At 42.7% G+C, this 17,929-nt stretch overlaps 1 protein-coding gene across 3 annotated transcripts in view; it reads left to right on the top strand.

Moving 5' to 3' along the window:
* The window catches only part of RSPO2 (R-spondin 2), a 99,077-nt gene that overhangs the window by 47,692 nt on the left and 33,456 nt on the right, over positions 1-17,929 (top strand). For all 3 annotated transcript variants that reach the window (XM_035125310.3, XM_088675834.1, XM_088675835.1), the window contains one exon: positions 6,162-6,350. In XM_035125310.3, the coding sequence (XP_034981201.3) occupies positions 6,162-6,350 (189 nt within the window). The remainder of the gene's footprint in view (positions 1-6,161; positions 6,351-17,929) is intronic.

Genomic DNA, 17,929 nt, shown 5'->3' with positions numbered 1-17,929 from the left:
CAAGCAGCGATTTCCCCAAATTTCTCCTTTCCTCTGTGTTTTCAGTTACTCAAACCTAGATTCAGAGGGCAGCTATGAAATCATGTTGAACAGTGTCCACCAGCCCTCCCTAAATGTACAACCCCTGCCTGCTTTCTGTTCAGTTTCTCATTTAGCTTTATGACTAATGAGTCCCAAGTGTAAAGTAGCCAACACCAGTTCATATTATTGGGTTTCCTTCTTATGCCACTGCACGTCTTGACTTTAAGTGTTGCTCTCTTTCACTTTGTTTCAGTTTTTTAAATGCTTCAAACAGTTGTGTGCGTGTGCGTGTGTGTTTGTTTCGCCTTTCGCTGTTTGGGTAGATCTGGTGTTGGGCTTGTGTTTTTGTTGGACGGCCACATCTTTGGATCCCTGCAGATTTTGGGGCTTGGAATAAGTTGAAACTTACAGTAAAAGGCAAAATAAACAAGCCATCAAAGGGGGAAAAAAATTAAATCTCTGTTTATTCACCTGCATGTGAGACTAACGCTGGTCCAGAGCAGCAAGCTGAAATATTTCAGATATTAAAAGACTTGACAAAAACAAATTTAGTTTTCAATATTTGAGACGTAAGTACATGGCAACGATGTGCAGGTTGGAGTGTTATGTAGTTAGCAGGATACATGGAAGGGTGTGGGGAGTGGTGATGGAAGAAGTGGAAATAGGCAAAGGCTGATAGTTACTGGTAATGCCAACCAAGATATAGTTCCATGTATATAGAATTATAAGGGATGTGAGTGGTGCTGGGGGTTAAACCACTGAGCCTAGGGCTTGCTGATCAGAAGGTCGGCGGTTCGAATCCCTGCGATGGAGTGAGCTCCCGTTGCTCGGTCCCAGCTCCTGCCAACTTAGCAGTTCGAAAGCACATCAAAGTGCAAGTAGATAAATAGGGACCGCTACAGCGGGAAGGTAAACGGCGTTTCCGTGTGCTGCTCTGGTTTGCCAGAAGCGGCTTTGTCATGCTGGCCACATGACATGGAAGTTGTATGCTGGCTCCCTTGGCCAATAATGAGCGCGCAACCACAGAGTCTGTCACGGCTGGACCTAATGGTCAGGGGTCCCTTTACCTTTATATAGAATTATACAATCATAGAATCTTAGAGTTGGAAGGGACCCAAGGGTTATCTACTCCAACCCCCTGCAATATAGGAATCCCAGCTAACGTATCCATGACAGATGGCCATCTAACCTCTGCTTAAAAACCTTCAAAGAAGGAGAGTCCATCACCTCTTGTGGGAGTCTGTTCCACTGCCGAACAGCTCTTACTGTCAGAAAGGTTTTCTGAATGTTTTGTTGGAATCTCCCTTCTTGTCATAGCTGCCAAGTTTTCCCTTTTCTCGCGAGGAAGCCTATTCAGCATAAGGGAAAATCCCTTAAAAAAAGGGATAACTTGGCAGCTATGCTTCTTGTGACTTGAAGCCATTGATTCAAGTCTTACCCTCCAGAGCAGGAGAAAACAAGCATGCTTCCTCTTCCATGCTACAGCCCTTGATGTCTTTGAAGATGGCTATCCTATCTCCTCTCAGTCTCCTCTTTTCCAGGCTAAACATACCCAGCTCCTTCAGTTCCTCATAATGGTTGGTTTCTAGACCCTTTATCGTCTTGGTTGCCCTCCTCTGCACATGTTCCAGCTCTGCATACATTTCTGCACATGTTCCAACATCCTTCTTAAATGGCGGTGCCCAGAATTTGACACTATTCCAGGTTTGGCCTGACCAAGGCAGAATAGAGTGATACTATTACTTCTCTTGATCTGGAACAGTATACAGTACTTTGGAGACATATCTTTGTGTGTCTCCCCTAGGCACTCGTGTAAACTTAGTTGTAGCGACAGCCAGTGCATTTCTGAGAGAGCCAGTGTGGTGTAGTGGTTAAGTGCGGTAGACGCGTAGTCTGGGGAACCGGGTTCGCGTCTCCGCTCCTCCACATGCAGCTGCTGGGTGACCTTGGGCTAGTCACACTTCTTTGAAGTCTCTCAGCCCCACCCACCCCACAGAGTGTTTGTTGTGGGGGAGGAAGGGAAAGGAGATTGTTAGTCGCTTTGAGACTCCTTCGGCTAGTGATAAAGCGGGATATCAAATCCAAACTCCTCCTCCTCCTCCTCCTCCTCCTGCTGAATACTTACATGTCTCTGACATTGACAAGCACAAGCCTTATACCCAAGTGTTTCCAACCATCCAAGAAGTGCAAGGATTCCCTCAGGAAACACACATGCTGTCTGCAACAAATGGCCCAGTGTGATCTTCACCTCCCTGCAGGAGTGCTCCTGTATATCCATGCCTTCCTGTAGGATACTATAAGAACATAAGAACCCTGCTGGATCAGGCCAAAAGTCTATCTAGTTCAGCATCCTGTTCTTTCTTGACTCTCTTACTTCTGCTGGAAGACTGATAGTGATTCATTGGAAAGATAATAATGGTTTCACAATCATATAATAAGGAGATCACTCTTCAGAGTGTGGGGAAAGTATAAAGATTTATTAGCACCCAAGACACCTTGGTGGTTATCACCTATTGAGGCATTCATTTAAATCATTGGGAAAAAAAGAGAGAATGCCCAACATATAGAGACTTATTGGTAGAACAAGAAGGAGAATTAAAACTGAAAGAATATGAAGAAATAAAGGAACATCTTCAAAGTTGGTTGCACCATAGACGGCTAAAGGATATCTTCAAAGAGGACAATAAGAAAGGTTTTTGATATTTGGTTTCCAAATTCCAAAAGGAAGTGATAGAAGAAAATTTGATTTTTTTTAAAAAAAAAATTGGAGTGGGAAACTAAAGAGGAAGAAGTAATGATTAAATGGGCACAAGATTTAGGCCACAGTATATAATTTGAAGATTGGATAAAATTGGGGAAAGTAAATTTGAAATTTACGGATTGTATATTGTTGAGAGAGAATTACATGAAGATGATGTATAGATGGTACATATCACCGTTTGAATTGGCAAAAATGTATAAAAATGAAAATAAAGAGGGTTGGAGGTGTGAGGCTGAAAGTACCTTTTACCATATGTGGTGGAATTACAAAATTGTAAAACTGTATTGGGAAATGATATATAATGAATTGAAGAAAATGTTGAAAATAACATTTGTTAAACAACCAGAAGCCTTCCTGTTAGGTCAAGATCTGCCAAAAGAGAAGAGGACACTATTTATGTATGCTACTACGGTGGGGAGAATTCTGATAGCACAAAAGTGGAAGACTGGAGAAATACCAACTAAAGATCAATGGCAAGAGAAATTGATGAACTATGCAGAAATGACGGACAGACTTTGAGAAAAAGACAAAAGTGACTTTGAAAAAGAGTGGGAACCATTTATAATATACTTGCAGAAACAAAGGAAGAATATTGACTTGATGGCAGGATTTAAATAAACATTCACATCTTTACTAAAAAAGAAGATTTAAAATGATAAATAATATAGTGGATTTTTAGGAAACAGCAATATGTAATAAGGGGGAAACAAACCAGAAATGGAAGTTGGGGGAAGCCCAGGAGGGGAGGGAAGAGGTGCTGTAATATAAATGTTATTGATATGAGATGTATGTAATGATAGAAAAAGAAAAGTGAATAAAAAGGAGGGGGGGAGATAATACCATGCCTCCCTTTGAACAATGGATAGAAGGCTTGACTACTCCTGCAACCTACAAAGAGATTGCTTTAGACATAGATTGTGTATGGACAAATATAGTGATTATTTTGAATGCATTTATATGAAGCACAATGACTTGTTACACATTTTATACTTGTAAGAACAATCATACTACAGTCATACCTCAGGTTGCATCCGCTGCGGGTTGCGTTTTTCCGGGTTGAGAATGCGGCGAACCCAGAAGTGTTTACGGTACTTTTGGGTTCTTGCGCATGCGCAGAAGCGTTCTGTGTGCTGTGTGCAGAAGCGTTCTACTCGCTTTGCACATGTGCAAAAACGCTCTTACGCGCATGCGCTCTATCGCCACTCGGGTTGCAGACTTTTTGGGGTGCGAACGGCACCCCGGAACGGATTGGGTCTGCAACCTGGGGTACCACTGTACTTATTTACCCATGTTCTACCAACTGAGCTATTCATAGCCATGAATAATGGGGTGAATACAGTATTGTTTTAAAAATGTGGACAGAGGAAAGGTTTTTTAAGAATGGGTTTGTTGTCAGGAAACTGATTTGGCCTGTCTTTCTTTTGCAATGGGTTGTCCTTCAAGTTCCCAGTTGAAAGTGTTAAGTGAAGATAGGTACAAGGTGGGACGTGGAGGAAAGGTTTTAAAACCCATCAGCCCCTGGGAATCAAAACAGTCTCCATTTCCCCCCTTCCTTCTTTATAAAGTGACACTTCCTTAGAGGTATTCACACGTTATGTTCCACAGGAGTGCCGTCTCTGTGTACACAAATAGTTAAGCTGTGCACTCATAAGAATATTCACATGCAACATTCAACAAGTGTACAGTGTGTGTACCTGTGTGGAACAGTTCAGAGATGTAAAAAAAAAGTAGTGTACACTCTGTTAGAGAGACGTGTACATTTGTTTATTTCATTTCATAGAATTTATATACTGCTTGATTGGGGGGGGGGGCCCTCAAAGAGAAGATAGGGCAAGAGAAAGACAGGCCAAATGTTCAAGGAGAGTACAGAGGTCTGCAGAGAGTCTTTATGGTTGGCTACAGAGAACTGCAATTTCAGCTCCAGGCCTTGGGTTCCCTCATCCTGCCACAGCACATTCCCATTAAGCAAGCGGTTGTCTCGTCTTCAGGCCCTTAACAGGCAATTCTTTCCAAGCTGCATTAAGTAATGTTCAAAATGCGCGAGAGCCACAGAAGAGCTACATGTGGTCTGCTGTTAAATAAGCATTAGAAAACCAGTAATCCATAAGCCTTTATTTTTGCAGCTTCTGTCTTTGCTCATTAGTCTTATCTAATTCCGGCTTTAATTTCCACTGATCTATTTATGCTAGAATTTCACTTAATAAACCTTGTGTGGATTAATCTGGTTGTCTTCTTGGCGCACATCTCAAACTTTTAAGACTTAAAGGATTCTCCTTTCAAGACCCTGGCTGATCCAAAGTCCCATCATAAGATAAAGATTTCTTGGAAGGCTACCAAGAAGTTGGGATATAGAAGTGAAATTGGTGGTAGGAGACTCTCAAAAACAAGATCTAAACTGGCATGTTTATGGCCCAGAAACATACCGTAGTTGGAAAGTCATAGTCCTCTTCTGCTCTTAGCTCCCCGGCAACTGGTATTTAGTGGCAATCCGCCTTTGGTTATGGAAGTTCCATATTGCCATCATGACTAATAGCCATTGATAGACCTGGCCTACAGGAATTCATCTGCTTCCATGTGGAGCCACTTTCAGCCCTCCATTTTTTGCTTGTTTCTCTCCTGAATACGCAATAGTGGGTTGGATCCAGACTTAAGTTACGCCCCATTGAAATCAACGGGGAATGCTAGTTTCACAGGTGTAGATTTTTATTTTTGGCCATCTTCTAACTAAAAAAGAACAGTTAAATTCTTTTTTTAATTACACATTCTTTTAAAAATATCACAAATGGAAAGAATGTTCTCTTAGTTTCAATTTTCAGATTAAATCCACTGTTCTCTGTCCACTAGCACAAGAGCGCATGGTAGAGTTTAAAACTTGTGCTTTCCTGTGCTCAGCAGCATTCTGCATGTGCAACAAGAGATTAATTTAGTGCTACACCATATTATAACAGATTAAATGACCTCAAATTTAGATGCAGATGCAGCAGTGGGGGAAGAGTTGGGCTTATGCTGAAGTAAAAACCACTTTCCTCCTTTGAACCCAATCCTTATTGTTGCTGCTCCCATTTGTACACAGGAAGCCCACCACTGTCCACTGACTTCCCTTAAGTTGCTCTCCAACTGTATTATGCATGTAGAGTAATAATTTTTGGCTTGTTAAACTATACCACATGGCATTGGGGGGCGGGAAGTGAATGGAGCTTTCACTTCCAAAGCAAATTGGAAGTGCCCACTTCGCTATCATGTCTGCTGAAGTTCCCTGCCCTCTCCTTCAGTTGTTGTTTTTCCTCTAGGTAGGCTTTTAAAGGGAAGATAAATATCGCCACATGCTTATTTTTGGGTTCTAATACTGTTGCCGTCTTCTCTTTTTTTAATTCCACAGCCAACTATGGACCAAATCCAATTTGCAAAGGCTGTTTGTCTTGCTCAAAGGACAATGGATGCATCAGATGTCAGCATAAGTTGTTCTTCTTTCTCCGAAGGGAAGGAATGAGGCAATATGGGGAATGCTTGAATTCCTGCCCGCCAGGGTACTACGGTCTGCGAGCCCCAGACATGAACAGATGTTCAAGTGAGTTTTCTTTCATGTTTCTTTTTTTAAAATCTGTAATTTCAAAACTAAGTTATTGGTGAGGGTGGAGAACATAAGACGATACTTTTGTAGACAACCCCAATACATTGTAGGCATTCCTTCCTAAAAGAATCTCCAGTTGTCTAGTCGTTGTGCTTTGGACACCTCCTAAGATTTGTTGTTGTTTAGTCGTGTCTGACTCTTCGTGACCCCATGGACCAGAGCACGCCAGGCACTCATTTTACATGATGGTTCCTGAGATCAAGGAGCAGTTTTTAATCTGGTGTTTGGATACTGTCAGATGCCATTTCGAATCAAGTTGGTACATTGAACCTTTCAAAACTGTCCCGTCTTGAACCATTGATATCAAAAGTGCATTGGTTCCCCTCCCATTTCTTAGAGTTCCCATGCAATTGCAAGTGCAAGCCTCAATTGTCTGTAAATTTATTATCCATTGGAACTTCTTCTTTCTTCCCTTAGGTCACAAACCTGTGTCCGTCCCAATGTTGTTGGACTACAACTCCCATCATCCCTGACCACGGCCATGCTGTCTGAGGCTGATGGGAACTGGAGTCCAGCAACACTAAGAGCCACAGGTTCCCCAGCCCTGCCGATGGGGGGGGGGTTAATTATCTGAAACAAACTTCTTGCTTGGTACACTTACAAATGTTTGTAAGCGTTCATATATTTTTGGGGTCAGAATCTGTTCTTCCCAGTGCTTTTGTTCTAAAAAAATGTTTAGGGGTACTCTCATTTTGACTCAAGAAAATCACCATTTTATCGTTCAAATTGGGAAAAATAAATACAGTAAATGGACAGATTCACAAAATGTTTAGGGGTGTGTGTTCCCCCAGGAAAAAAACACCACATTGGTTCTTCCCATCTCTCTGAGCAGAAGAGATACACCTGCTATCTTTTCTGTGCCTTGAGCTCTGCTGTTGGGCAACTCCTGTTTAATTTCAATGGGAGCTTGCACCATTTTGTGTTCTGAACTCATGATTTATGTTACCGTTTTATTTATCTTGGTTCTGGTGCTGAATATGCACTCATTTTTTGAAATGTCACTTTGACATGATGAATTAAATTCTCTTTTTGGAACTTCTTGCTTAACTTGAAATAACCTTTTGTCGCTTCCAAGATAGTCCTGCAGTTCTCCACAATTCCCCATGCGGGTCATTGTGACTTGAACTCGGATAACTTTGTTCATGACTCCGAAGTAAATCCAATTGTCTCCAGCGGGCCTTAAGTGTACTTATAAGTGTATTTATTATTGCAACCCAGCTCCAGTCCTTTTTCTTTGATGCAAAAGTCTCCAGGTAAAGCTCTGCCTAGTTTGCGTGATAACTTCTTACAAAACTATTGAAATTCTTGGAAGTTTTCATGCTTTGGTTTCAGAGCACAAAATAGCAGCAGAATAAGTTTGGATACAAATTCTCTAAGTTGTGTGCACAGAACAATGCTGGCTATGCCACAGTTTAGCATTATATGCAAACAAACTCTTTTATGTCTATGAAACTGCCTTTGGATAAATGTTCTGGAGAAGAACTTCTCTTGAAATCTTAGGGTACGAGACTGCATAGAATCATAGAGTTGGAAGAGACCACAAGGGCCATCCAGTCCAACCCCCTGCCAAGCAGGAGACACCATCAAAGCATTCTTGACATATGCCTGTCAAGCCTCTGCTTAAAAACCTCCAAAAAAGGAGACTCCACCACACTCCTTGGTAGCAAATTCCACTGCCGAACAGCTCTTACTGTCAGGAAGTTCTTCCTAATGTTTAGGTGGAATCTTCTTTCTTGTAGTTTGAATCCATTGCTCCGTGTCCGCTTCTCTGGAGCAGCAGAAAACAACCTTTCTCCCTCCGCCATATGACATCCTTTAATATATTTGAACATGGCTATCATATCACCCCTTAACCTTCTCTTCTCCAGGCTAAACATACCCAGCTCCCTAAACCGTTCCTCATAAGGCATTGTTTCCAGGCCTTTGACCATTTTGGTTGCCCTCCTCTGGACACGTTCCAGCTTGTCAGTATCCTTCTTAAACTGTGGTGCCCAGAACTGGACACAGTATTCCAGGTGAGGTCTGACCAGAGCAGAATACAGTGGTACTATTACTTCCCTAGATCTAGATGCTATACTCCTATTGATGCAGCCCAGAATTGCATTGGCTTTTTTAGCTGCTGCATCACACTGTTGACTCATGTCAAGTTTGTGGTCTACCAGGACTCCTAGATCCTTTTCACATGTACTGCTCTCAAGCCAGGTGTCTCCCATCCTGTATTTGTGCCTTTCATTTTTTTTTGCTTGGATTTTTATACTCACAAATCCGGCCATCATGTTTGAGACATGGGAGTGAATTGCATGACTCCATTCAGGTATGTCTTACTCAGAGTATACTCAGTGAAACTAATAAGCATGATCAAGGTAGGCCCATTAATTTCAATGTGTCTACTCTGAGTAAAACATAGTTAAGTACCACCCTTTATTTATTTTTAGGAATTGTACTGATTGTTTTGTCTTTTAAATGCAAATAATGTGACCTAATAGAATAACAGCAACATTATGCTCTGTAAATGAAGCAATATAATACACCTCAATATTTCTCTGTGTGTTTTCCTGTTTCGTCCCTAAATCTAATATAATCAGTAGTATAGTGGGATCAAACCATGTATCCTAAGATAAAATGAATGAACTTTAATTTAAATAAGATTTTGTCTTATTTACCCCTTTTGTTTCCTCCTGAATATTCCATATTTTGGAATATTCAGCCAGATGGCCAGGGTGTAAATGAAATCATCATCATCATCATCATCACCATCATTTGATTTGTTATACTCATTTTTTCCTTCATTCCAGCTGTCTCAGCCCTCAAGTTCCTTTCCGTCTTTAAGCCAGGGGTGGCCAAACTTGGCCCTCCAACTGTTTTTGGACTACAACTTCCATCATCCCTAGCTAACAGGACCAGCGGCCAGGGATGATGGGAATTGTAGTCCCAAAACAGCTGGAGGGCCAAGTTTGGCCACCACTGCTTTAAGCAGTAATGAAAGATCTGACAGTAGTTGAGTCAGGCTATACTGAAGCATAGTAATGCACTGTGTTGAACCCTTTACCTGTAATCCTATTTGCTGTTTGTGTCACCTGACTCCTGTTGAGCAGCAGCTGCAATATTGGTGCCCTGGCTATCTAATATGAGCTTCTGGTGTGAGCGGCCACACACACACCCCAGCCAATGAAGTTTGGGTGGACCTTTGAAGATGGCAAGGAGTTAACCATGCTTTCCTGATTTAGCTAGTTCAGTGGTGGACCTCCAGATGTTGTTGGACTTCAGTTTGCATCATCCACGACCATTGGATGAGGCTGATGTGAGCTGGAGTCTTGAGGGCCACAGATTCTCTCAGGTGATGTGATTCTCTTCACTTTCACTGCGCTGCGTGTTGGACCACAGTGCTGGATGAGAGATCACAGTTACTGTCTCTTCCTTGCAAAGTACTTCTGGCTAATGCCTCTCTAGCTTCTTCTTAACGGTTGTGTTGGTGAGGAGGAATCAAAGCTCAGTGGTAGGACATGCAAGTGGGATTTATCCCTCAATGTTGCATTGTATTCTCACTTCCAAACAGGAATGATCCTGTTCAGGGTTCCAGCCACTGGGACACTCTATTTTTTTAAAATATTTTTTATTGATTTTATATATAAAACGAATATTAAGAAAAAATATACATAAAGAAGGAAAAAAAGAAAACAAACACATATTTAACAAATACAAAATATAAAATAGACATTAAAAAACAATCAAACAGATATCAACTTATTTCAGTCTTTTAAATCATTGTCACTTGTACTTCCCCAAATCTCCTCTAACTGATTTTCTTTTTTAGAACCATCTTTAACAGTTTCTTATTCATTACTTCTAATGTTTATCATCATATTTTTTGCTTCATCCATCCTTACCTCAATCTTTTAATTTTAATTCATTTTGCAATCATTTCTTTCTTCCCTAATGCCTTAACAACAATATTCCCCTAGACGTTCAGTTCTTTTATATTCAAAAATAATTCCCTAAATAAACTCTAATTTTTTTCCACTCTTCCTCCATTCTCTCATCTGCTTGGTCTCGGAGTCTTCCACTGGGACACTCTAGCTTGACTGGACACTCTAGCTTGTAAGAGGGTCATGCAAGGCTCAATATTCTGGTTTTCTTTCCCACTTGTCAATTGCCACTTTGCATTTCATTGCTACTTAGCATGAACATGAGCTTTAGCAAGCTCTGGCACAGCTGCGAAGGGGAGATTGAAGGTTCTGCTTTCGTTTTAGATTAACTGCCATTTAGAAAGTCAGCTGAACCGTAAACAGTGATTGACCTTAACTATGATTAATGGGTGGCTTCATAAACCATGGCTTGAAGTTGGTTTGTTTCTACTAACCACAGTTAAGATCAACCACAGTTTGTATGGATTCAGATGGTATGGCAAGCAGTCGAAAACTGTGGAAGCCTCCAAAAGCGTCCTTATGGTCACCCTGAAGGGGGAATTCACCAGCATATGGGCCACTGCAGCTCATTCACAAACACTTAACTATGGTTTAATATTATGTGTCCAAACCAGCTCACCATCTTGTCCTTTTAGCTCTGATATCTGTGGTCCTGTTTTTCCTGTGTTTTTCTGTGTTATCCAATATGATACTGCAAGTTATTAAGACCCTGCGCTACTATCTTTCATACATTTTCAAAATACACAAATAAATATGAAATTCTTCTTCCCTGATGTTGGATGCCCTTTCTGACTCTGAACATTTTTTGTCTGTTGCTCTGACATTGTTTTTGCAGTTTAAAAATAGCTTTGGCTGCATTCAAAACCCCTACTGGTTTTTTACAGAGGGGGGTCTTGGGCGAGTTTGGTGTAAAACGCTTGCACTCTTAATATCTTTGAGCAGAAGAAATCTTCAACCTTTTCTTATTTCTGGAACATTTTCGCATTTGCAATAGAAAAGTGCTTGAACCTGTGTATCTTAGGGAAAATGTTAACATGGATCGAAAAGTGCCACTCTTGCCAAACACAACACTGCAAATGCCACGCAGCTCAACGCAGCAGCTCTAGAATTATGAAAAAAAAGTGCATTTTCAAATCTAATTTTCTTCACTAACTCTGAGCTAGGCATCTCAAATTTGCGAGACTGTTTAAAAAGTTGTTTTTTCCCTGGTTACAGTGTGCCATGTAATTTCATCTCTAAAGTTGCATACATGGATTTATTTATTTATTTTTGCCAGATGGAAGAAAACTAATCACCCTCTAAAGTGGGGGTAGCCAGCGTGGTACCCAGGAGATACTGTTTCAGCTCCTCCTCATCCCTGATTGTTACCCATGCTGGCTAGGCCTGAAAGGAGTTGGAGTCCAGTAATATATATGAGGGACCCAGGTGGCGTTGTGGGCTAAACCACTGAGCCTAGGGCTTGCTGATCAGAAGGTCGGCGGTTTGAATCCCTGTGATGGGGTGAGCTCCCGTTGCTCGGTCCCAGCTCCTGCCAACCTAGCAGTTTGAAAGCACATCAAAATGCAAGTAGATAAATAGGAACTGCTATAGCGGGAAGGTAAACGGCGTTTCCGTGTGCTGCTCTGGTTTGCCAGAAGCGGCTTTGTCATGCTGGCCACATGACCTGGAAGCTATACGCCGGCTCCCTCGGCCAATAATGCGAGATGAGCGCACAACCCCAGAGTCGGTCACGACTGGACCTAATGGTCAGGGGTCCCTTTACCTTTACCCTTTACCTAATATATATGAAGAGCACCACATGGTCTCCGAGGCAACAGGGATTCTTCGGGTTTTGGTCCATGTGTCACAGGAGGTTTGAACCAACACTATGGCAGGTCTGAAAGAGATGGGCTCTTTCTTGGACATAGTAAAATGCAGGGCCGGCTCAAGACGTTTCGCTGCCTGAGGCAAAGGAAAAGATGGCGCCCTCTCCCAAGGCGCAAACAAAAGCCAATTTGACTGGTAGTTGACTCTTACCACAATAGTGGTGAAATGACAGTATTGTCCACTGTACTTGAGGCCAGAAGGCTAGTGTAAGGGCTGCAGGGTGGACCCCATGGTGCTCACAGCTCTGTCCACTCCCCACACCTCAGCATTCACCACCTGAGGCCGCTGCCTCATTGTAGGGCTGCCCCCCGGTCAAAAATTATTTCAGTCCAAGCCTCAGACCTGTCATGGGGATACATAAGATACTTAAGGAGTGGCTGTGGTCAACCGGACAACTTCTATCAACCTGACAACTTGCATGCCTGTGTGTGTGTGTTTGTGTTTAACACAAACTGATTGCTCTAGCGAGTATGGTTGTTGTAGGTGACCTGGAACAACTCCAGGCATGCCTGGAGGATGTGAACCATTTGGATCGTCTCCAGTTGAGATTCAGGCCTCATTGTTGGACTGAAAACTGTCTTGGTTGTGCTGGTCGATGAAGTCCAGTGGGACAAGGGTAAAAGTTGCTTCCTAGTTTTGCTGGGTCTCTCAGCTGCCTTTGATACCATTGACCATGACATCCTTCTGGACTGTCTAGAGGGGGAACTGTTATGCAGTGGTTCTGCTCCTTCCTCCTGGGCCATGTCCAGAAAATGGTGTTGGGGGGGGGGGTGAGTGTTCGGCCCTCTGGGCTCTCACTTAAGGGGTGCCTCAGGGCTCTGTCCTCTCCACCATGCTTTTTAACATCTGCATGAAGTCGCTGGGAGATCATCAGGGGGGGTTAGGCTGGAAAATACCCAATTTTACCTGACCAGTGAGGGGGGTCAAGATCCTGTGGAGTGGAGGCGGGTGGTAGATGGATGGCGGGTAACTGATTGAGGTTGAGTCCTGAATGAGGTAACCTTGCCCCTGAAAGACCGGGTGCACAGCCTGGGAGTCAATTTGGACTCACAGCTGCCCATGGAGGTGCAGGTCAATTCTGTGTCCAGGGCGGCTCTCTACCAGCTCCATCTGGTACGCAGGCTGAGACCCTACCTGCCCGCAGACTGTCTCGCCAGAGTGGTGCATGCTCTGGTTATCTCCCGCTTGGACTACTGCAATGCTCTATGTGGGGCTACCTTTGAAGGTGACCCAAAAACTACAACTAATCCTGAATGCGACAGCTAGACTGGCGACTGGAAGTGGCCGCCGTATAACACCGGCCCTTAAGGATCTTTACTGGCTCCCAGTAAGTTGCTGAGCACAATTCAAAGTGTTGGTGCTGACCTTTAAAGCCCAAAATGGCCTCAGCCCAGTATACCTGAAGGAGCGCCTCCACCCCCATTGCTCAGCCCAGACACTGAGGTTGTCTTCTGAGGGTCTTCTGCTGGTTCCCTCACTGCGGGAAGTGAAGTTACAGGAACCAGGCAGAGGGCCTTCTCAGTAGTGGCGCCCTCCCTAAGGAATGCCCTCCCTTCAAATGTCAAGGAGATAAAGAATTACAGTACACAACTTTTAGAAGACATCTGAAGGCAGCCCTGTTTTGGGAGTTTTTTAACACTTGATATTTTATGTTTTTAGATATGCTATAAGCTGCCTAGAGTGGGTGGGCAAACCCAGCCAGATGCGCGGGATCTAAATAATAAAATTATTATGATTATGATTCAGGCTGTGGTCTCCTTTGCAGTGGTTCCATTTCCTCTTTATCTCTTCTTCACCTGTGGTGAAGTAGCATGCATGGAGCCAAACCTTCTGTGGGTTGTGAGCAAATCTTTTTACCAGGCCTAGATGTATGTGGTTTTAGTGGTCCTGCCAAACCTGGTTGTTCCATGGAGAACGGTGGAGAATAGCAGTGGGGGCTTCTTCATTTGGGTAAATGTAGCATTGCACCATTAACGTCCATCTGTCCTCAGTTAACCCTTACCTGCCTGCCTTCTGGCTTGCAACCGATCCACTGCCTGCACAGTTTCCTCCTCTTGAAGTGTTTTGCCACTTACAGAACTCAGCAGGGAGAGAATAAGGACAAAACTAGAATTAGTTGACTCTGCTAATCTGGCTCCAGTTATTGTTGGTTTCCCTATTTTTGGCCCCACCAGTCCCAAGGGGTACCAGCCACTACTGGACAATAGGCTTGTTTGCAGGTTACACTGAACACAAGCTGTCTTGTACGCACGTGCAAGCATTTGTGTGAACTTGTTGTGTACACTTGTTGACTTGGAACAATTCAGGTACACAGATTGTGCCAGCACTGAACATTTCACTGAACAGCCCAACGCCTTGTGTGCACAGATTGGACTGCTGTTGACTATAACTTGAGCGCACCCCTTTCTGGGTCTGTTAAATGCACAACGCTAACGTTCGGCACGACTCACAGGAGTCAGGAGATGGCCTAAGGCTAAAGTTTTGAGCCTCTTAGAAAAACAATGACGCAGCAAAGGAAATAACTGCAGATTATGGCTCTGTACCTTGGTGGAGTGTCCCGATCCAGGAATAACAACAAAATTAATCGTTATTGCTCCCCTGGCAGCAAAGAGTCAGAAGAAGAAAACCGACACTCTCGGCAGCACCCGTTACATATCTGTAGAATGGCAATTTATTATGCATTAATAAATGTACGTATGTAAGCAGAACAAGAGCTGCATGAACAGAGTGTTGAAAACCCTCTTTTTGGCATGGGGTGGTTCCAGTTGTATCCTTTTGGGTCACTAACAGAAGAGGAGAGGCAATTTTTGCCAACTTTATTTGCCTTGCATTCCTCCAAATTTGTTCCAGAGAGCTGGAGGACCCTCTAGAACAGTGTTTCTCAACCAGTGTGCCTCCAGATGTTTTGGGACTACAACTCCCATCATTCCTGACCACTGGTCTTGCTAGCTAGGGATGATGGGAGTTGTAGTCCCAAAACATCTGGAGGCACACTGGTTGGGAAACACTGCTCTAGAACATCAGGTGAAGGTCTTCATGGGAACTGCCATGCCATGTTTGCTCTGCACTTGCAAGGAATAGCTCCTTCAGTGTGGCAACACCTGCTACACTTTGGAACTCCTTGCTCCTTGACCGTAGACAGGTGCCTTCACTGCACCATTTTCAGCGCCTACAGTACTACAAATATATTTGGCTTAAGCAAGGCAACCCAGACATGGTAAATCTGACATGAACTTCAATGCATAATTTTATTTTATAACATATATTTTTTAGAACTGCTGGTTTCATTTTGGAATTTGTAAAGGGAAGCTTGTTTTTTAACGTCTGATTTTAATCAGTAATTTTGATGTATGCAAACTGCTTAAAGGTTTTGCCTGATTAAGAGGCATATAAATTCTCTTTAATAGAATAAATAAAGGCAGAGGAAAAGGGGGAAAGTTGCCTCCCCTCACATGTTTCACTAACAAACCGATATGCTGGCTCAGAAACCACTCTGGGTAGAAACAAAAAGCATTATAAACCAACTTTCATAAGAAATATTTGGCGGCGGTGAGCGAGTGACCGAAGAAGAGATATTGAGCTCAATGAAAATGTCGACACAGTGTGTGGTGGCTGTGAAAAAGGCATCGTTGGGAAATAAACCTGCCAACATAGCAATGCTTCGATACAAATCTATGGTGCGACCACACTTGGAATGCAGTGTCCAATTCTGATGGCCACACCTCAAAAAGGATACTGCAGAGCTGGGGAAAGTGCACTAAAATGTAACCAAAATAACCAGGAGGGTGGGACAAATCCCCTGTGAGGAAAAGCTACACTCTTTGAGGCTTTTTAGGTTGGGGAAAAAAGCAACTAAGGGTGGACATAGTAGGAGTGTATAATATTATGCATGGCATTGGAAAAAATGGATGAAAAGAAGGTCCCCCCCCTCATATTAACAGAATCCATAGCCGTCCAATACAGCTGAATAGGTGGGAGTGTCATTCGGGGCAGATAATGAGCCTATTTCTTCACACAGCCCATAGATGAACTATGAGTGCATTTAGACGTGAGAATTACTGCATTAGTCTTCCCGGTTATAATTCTAATGCTTCTATCTGGGCTTGTTGCATTATGGAATGGTGGCTTTTGGATTGATATACCACTACCCCATGCCACATTTTTAATGGTGGGGAAGAACCGAGCACTAGCGTACTGCCCCAAATTTCATCAGTGCAAACCTTCCACAGTTTTCTGAGTTGACAGGATTGCAAGTGTCGATGTTGGCCTAGCAAGCAGATGCCATTTGGGGTTGGAAATTACCGTAATTGCTAAGAAACTGTCATGAGGTTTAGATCGCGTCTGTTTGTCTGTCTGTCAGGTTATACCATTTCCCCAACAAGATACATTTTTTAAAGCATGGTTCTGACTATTCTAGATTTGTACACTGTATCATGTCCATAAAACTCATGGGGCCTTAACAGCTTTTTGAAAACTGGAATTCATTGCAAACTGAAATAGGTTGTGCAGACGTATTCTCATGTTAGTTAACTTGAGTGTGTATGTGCACGCCTTTTTAGGCCTAAATCCAATACCTACATAAAAAGGATAAAGTCTCATTGAACTTGGTGGGACCTAAATTTCAGCTGGCATGCCTAGGATTTCAGTAATAATCTGTGGCTCATTTTTGATGTAAGAGTGACAGGCCAATAAGCCATGAGTTGTTGGCCAAAGAACAAACTGCCTGTCTGTCTTGCCTTGCCTGTCTGGTTTTGTCACTGAGATCATAATAATTTTTATAAACCTCTTAGAGACTACCTTGGTATTAAGATGTGTATAAATATATGACATACATTGTTATGTTTAAACCATAGTTTCCTGTTGCATCATAACAGGGCAACTATGGTTTAATCCCTGCATTCTAACGAGGATATGACACTAATATTCATAAGTGTGATGTTGCCTGTAGTGTTTTCTTTCCCCTTTATTTACACCCCCAGTCCTAAGGCTAAATATATGCATTCAATGCACATTAATGGAACTGAAATATAAGTAATCAAAGTCTAGCATTCAGATTCACTTGTCTGCAGAACTTTGCTGGCCATAGAAAACTTGGTTTGGGTGCTTGCTATATGAAGAATAGTCGGCCTTTCTCAAAATGTGATGATAAACATTCCAGTGGCGTGGAATCTACCAAACATAAGAGAGTGGCTGCCAGAAAAGGCAGACACAAGAAATGTATCGCAGACTATCTAGCTATGATCTGTGGCCAAGAAACTGAAAGTTGAGGTTTCACATAAGGAAACACCATGTGTATTCTCCATTCAATTTAAAACAGGAAGGTGTTAGGGACAAAACTCCCCAAGACTGAGACAAAGATACAGGTAACAACATGCAGCCTCTTCGTATAGCAGAGGAACTAGTATTTTAAATGGAAGATTTCCATCTATAAAGAGAGGGATTCACTTGAATTTCCCCCCCCCCTCCAATATTTGGATCAGCAACTGATACTTGACCCTGTAGATGGTTGCATCTCTTGGATGCGAGGGCAACAATTATATAGCGATAGCTTTCCTTCCGGCGTTTCTGATGTGCGTTACAGGACGACCCATTCACATCTCATCAGTATGCCAAGACCCATTTAATGTGCATATTTGAAAGCAAATTACTTATAGGGAGCAGAATTCAACAGGCTCTCTCATGCTGCTGATTTCCACGAGCTGAAATCTTCTGCAAATCAATGAT

Source organism: Zootoca vivipara, chromosome 8 (assembly GCF_965207765.1).
Source record: "Zootoca vivipara chromosome 8, rZooViv2.hap1.1, whole genome shotgun sequence".
NCBI classification, from domain to species: domain Eukaryota; kingdom Metazoa; phylum Chordata; class Lepidosauria; order Squamata; family Lacertidae; genus Zootoca; species Zootoca vivipara.
Note: the sequence above shows the minus strand (reverse complement) of the source record. Positions and strands in the feature narration are given on the sequence as shown.